Source organism: Leptidea sinapis, chromosome 33 (genome assembly GCF_905404315.1).
Source record: "Leptidea sinapis chromosome 33, ilLepSina1.1, whole genome shotgun sequence".
Classification (NCBI taxonomy): domain Eukaryota; kingdom Metazoa; phylum Arthropoda; class Insecta; order Lepidoptera; family Pieridae; genus Leptidea; species Leptidea sinapis.
This window is the reverse complement of record NC_066297.1, coordinates 2,987,903-2,991,746: the sequence shown is the minus strand read 5'-3', so window position 1 is coordinate 2,991,746 and position 3,844 is coordinate 2,987,903. Positions and strand designations below refer to the sequence as shown.

The 3,844-nt window shown below is 33.8% G+C and overlaps 1 protein-coding gene across 1 annotated transcript; it reads right to left on the bottom strand.

Moving 5' to 3' along the window:
* Nucleotides 1–623: 623 nt before the first annotated feature.
* LOC126974789 (protein lethal(2)essential for life-like) lies at nucleotides 624–1,375 on the bottom strand. Its single transcript, XM_050822471.1, has one exon. The coding sequence runs from the start codon at nucleotides 1,311–1,313 to the stop codon at nucleotides 711–713; it is 603 nt and encodes a 200-aa protein (XP_050678428.1). The 5' UTR covers nucleotides 1,314–1,375; the 3' UTR covers nucleotides 624–710.
* Nucleotides 1,376–3,844: the final 2,469 nt, after the last annotated feature.

Genomic DNA, 3,844 nt, shown 5'->3' with positions numbered 1-3,844 from the left:
AGTAGGCCAGCCAGTAGGGACTCTCGAGCGAGTAGTGAAGCACGCGTTTATTTTAATTTATATTTAACATAAATTAAATTTTTTAGCATCTCTAATTTGACTATGGTGTTACAACGCATACATTACTATCTGCAACTATAATGTAGGTTTGACAACGAAAGAATATTGAGTTAAAATTACGATTACATATCTACCTATTTATATTGTAGGAAAAAACTGAGCTATTTTTATAAGATGACCTTATACTAGGTAGGTATAGTTTTAGGTAAAGAGGCCTCATGTGCCTCCTCAGAAGAGGTAAGTCACGCAATAAATAGAGAGGCAACTTCTAGGTGCATAAAAATGTAGGTTAGTAGCGCTGAATTACACCTTATTGTATGACCGCAAGAGTCCTTACCTATTTCTTTTATTGATTTTACGGAGTGAGCATTCCGTACTGGGTTAAGTATTCTTTGATATTAATAAGGAAATTATTGAAAAACAAAGAACGATTTATATTGTATCGTTGTAGAATTTATTTATAATTAGACTTAACTAAGGCAATAAATTTACATTATAAATTATTAATACACACATACAGATGCAATATGATGCTCTTAAGAATCCCAAGTAAAACGAAAATATGTTTACAAATTTATTTATTAAAAAACAAAATCAGTCTTATAAATTAGGTACCTACATGAAAATATGTTCCTCTAAAACAAACAAATTTATTTTCCGCACTTATCTTTCTCGCACGATCCTTCGGGAGCACTCTCCTTAGCTTCCTTGCGCACAGGACCGGTCTGTGTGATGGGCACTGTTCTCTCACCCTTCTCGTCCACCACCTTCCTCGGCGCGGTTATCGTAAGAACACCATCACTGGATAAAGTTGAGACAACATCTTGAGACTCAGCACCTTCCGGCAAATTGTACTTCCTCACAAACTGTCGCGAAATAAACCCATGCTCGTCTTTCTTCTCCTCGTGCTTAGCCTCCACTATAACGTAACCATCAGCAGTTCTAACAGTAATCTCTTGAGGAGAAAAGTGCTGCACATCCAAGTTTACCTGGAACTTGTCTTTCTCCACCATTATTGTTGAACCATGATCGTGTGCTAACGATTCCAAAAGTCTCCAGGGTCTAACGTAATCTCTGAAGAGGAAGGGACTCATGAAATGTGAGAATATGTCATCAGGAGTTATTGCCATGCCGAAATCCTGGTCGTGTAGCTGGTTTTTCTTTACTTCTTCTGCTTTAGTTGGACATTTTTCTTCACTTCGTGAACTAGCGAAAATAATGGCGAAGAAGCCCAGGAATGCTAATGCTCTCATTTTTAAAATACACTAAAAACACCTTGTATTACAAAATATAAATTCTTAGTATTGCCAACGATCACAACACAATGTTTTGAATGTAGCCGCGACTCGGCTTATATACCAAAGATTGCCATCTAGCGAGGAGTAGTTAGTTCTAGAAACAGTGACGTGTACAATGCATTTTATACCACGTCAGTGTTTACATTATGCGATAAGCTTATCATGGACTAAGAAATGCCTGGATTACGATGATAAAAAAAATTATTATGTTTTTTCACATAAAATTTAATGTGCATGAGGGAATAAATTTGTATACAAAATAAGTTGTTACTGAAAAGTGACATCTAGCGGCTAATAGCTAATATACCTTTGTTACTAACAAAGGTTACTAACCTACAACACTATAGAGTTACATTGGTTAGGTAGGTAGGTCATTCGTGAAGGACAATCAATACTCATTCCAGAATGTTCTTCACTCTTCAGTCTAGTACATTTTGCTGTACTTCCATAAATATAGTTAGTAATTAGTATTTTCTCATACTTTAGACATACCTCATCGCTTTAGACATACCTACGCATAAGTACCTACCTACCTACTTCATAAAAAAAATCGTTCTTTTTTTTAAATGAAAATAAGGTACGAGACGAGCAGGACGTTCAACTGATGGTAATTGATAAGCCCTACCCATTACAATGCAGTGCCGCTCAGGATACTTGAAAAATCCAAAAATGAAAGATTATTGAAAATCCAGTTGCTTTGCAATCAATTCAATTTATGTAAATGGTACAGGAGGATAAATTTATGTAATTGTAGGTGGATATGATTATATTGCTATGTGTTATTAAAAACTGAACAAGTACGACGCAGACTCGCCCACCGTGAGTCCCGTACATATTATTATTACGTACCTACCTATTTTCATATTTCTACTGTGCCTATATAAAATCTTATAAAAAACGGAAAAGGCTACTTTTCATTCCTTGTCATAAATCAAAAACTATAGGTAGCTACTTACATCTTAAAAATATTTAAGAATCTATTTTATGTTTGTGCTAATTAATTCAAAATTAGGACCGCCGTTCCTTCAAGGGTCTTTATGCAATGCATAAATACCCTGTTTTGTATGATTTAATTACAAATATATTTTTGAGACTTTTCCCTATACTTAGTATAAGACGGTATTACTCGCCAAAGTTTTGATTCCCTTGAGAGTGTCAAAATAAAGGTACGTTTTACGCCGTATCTTTTTTTACGTGAACTTAAAAGTTTGATTTTTTTCACAGCTTCAAGAGACTGTGGACTTGATATTGATATTTGTACATCGTTTCAATTTCAACACGATCCTCCACGCGCTCACGAGATAAAATATGGTCTCTATAGAATGGCGGATGGACTATGAATGATTTCTAAAAATGAATCACTTTTTGAAAACTCCAAAATAATTGTTTTCTTTTTCATTCATTTAAAGATTCGAATGCTTTTTAACCGACTTCGAAAAGGAGGAGGTTCTCAATTCGATCGGTATTTTTTATGTATGTACACCAGTACACCTGATTTACGTAATTCTTCTTTAGTTCGATGCGAAATAGATGCCATTTGGTCCCATAAAAATTTTATATAGTTCGGCCCAGTAGTTTTCATTTTATGAAAATTTTGTCTACGTGGATGATATAATTGTTTTTTGTGTACGGCCTTTTTAGGAGTTGTCATTCAGGTTGATTATATATTACTATTAACTGCCCCTTAAAAGTAAAAAACAACTACGTTCAAAAAAACCGACTTCAAAAACTAAAAAGTATCAAATAACCAAAAATTTAATTTAATACACCCCTTATACAAACCTTTACCTTTAATATTAATAAAATTTGGTAGAAATTAAGCTGGAAGGGGTCCAACAGAACCAGCTAATTTTTGAAAGTGGTCTATGAGAAAAAGTTCTGAGAACCTCTGATTTAAATTGTATATTCATTTATAAACAGCTCAAAAAAGGAATCGGTACCTACCTACCTACTGGGAGAGACATCAATAATTTTAAGACAGTAAAATCCATTTATGTTTTTACATAAATGGATTTTACATATAGATAAGTAGGTACCTAATACCTATATCAAGTAATCATTGTTGAATGTTGTTCTGCATAGTGATACTACCTTAATAGCGTTATTATTCTATGGATTCAACAATTACAGCAATTCAAATAATGAAGCAAACTTAGCCGGTTTACTATATTGTAGCCAATAATGGTTGACCTCTAAGAGGCGTCCTAACACAGCTTCAGATCAATAAATGTTGTTTCTCATCATAATAACAAACATACACATACGTATACCTAGAAACTGCTATCTGATCAAATTTTAAACCTAAAGTTCGACAACATTCCATAGAAGCGTCTCGTCTGCTACTTTCATATAAACACGCCGCTGCATACTAGGTGGCGCTCAACACAAAAATATTCTTAGATAGAATATCTATCTTATAGGTTGGCATGTCTGCATTTATGTAAAACAATTAAATATTAATTAATAATAAAAACAATATTAACGAC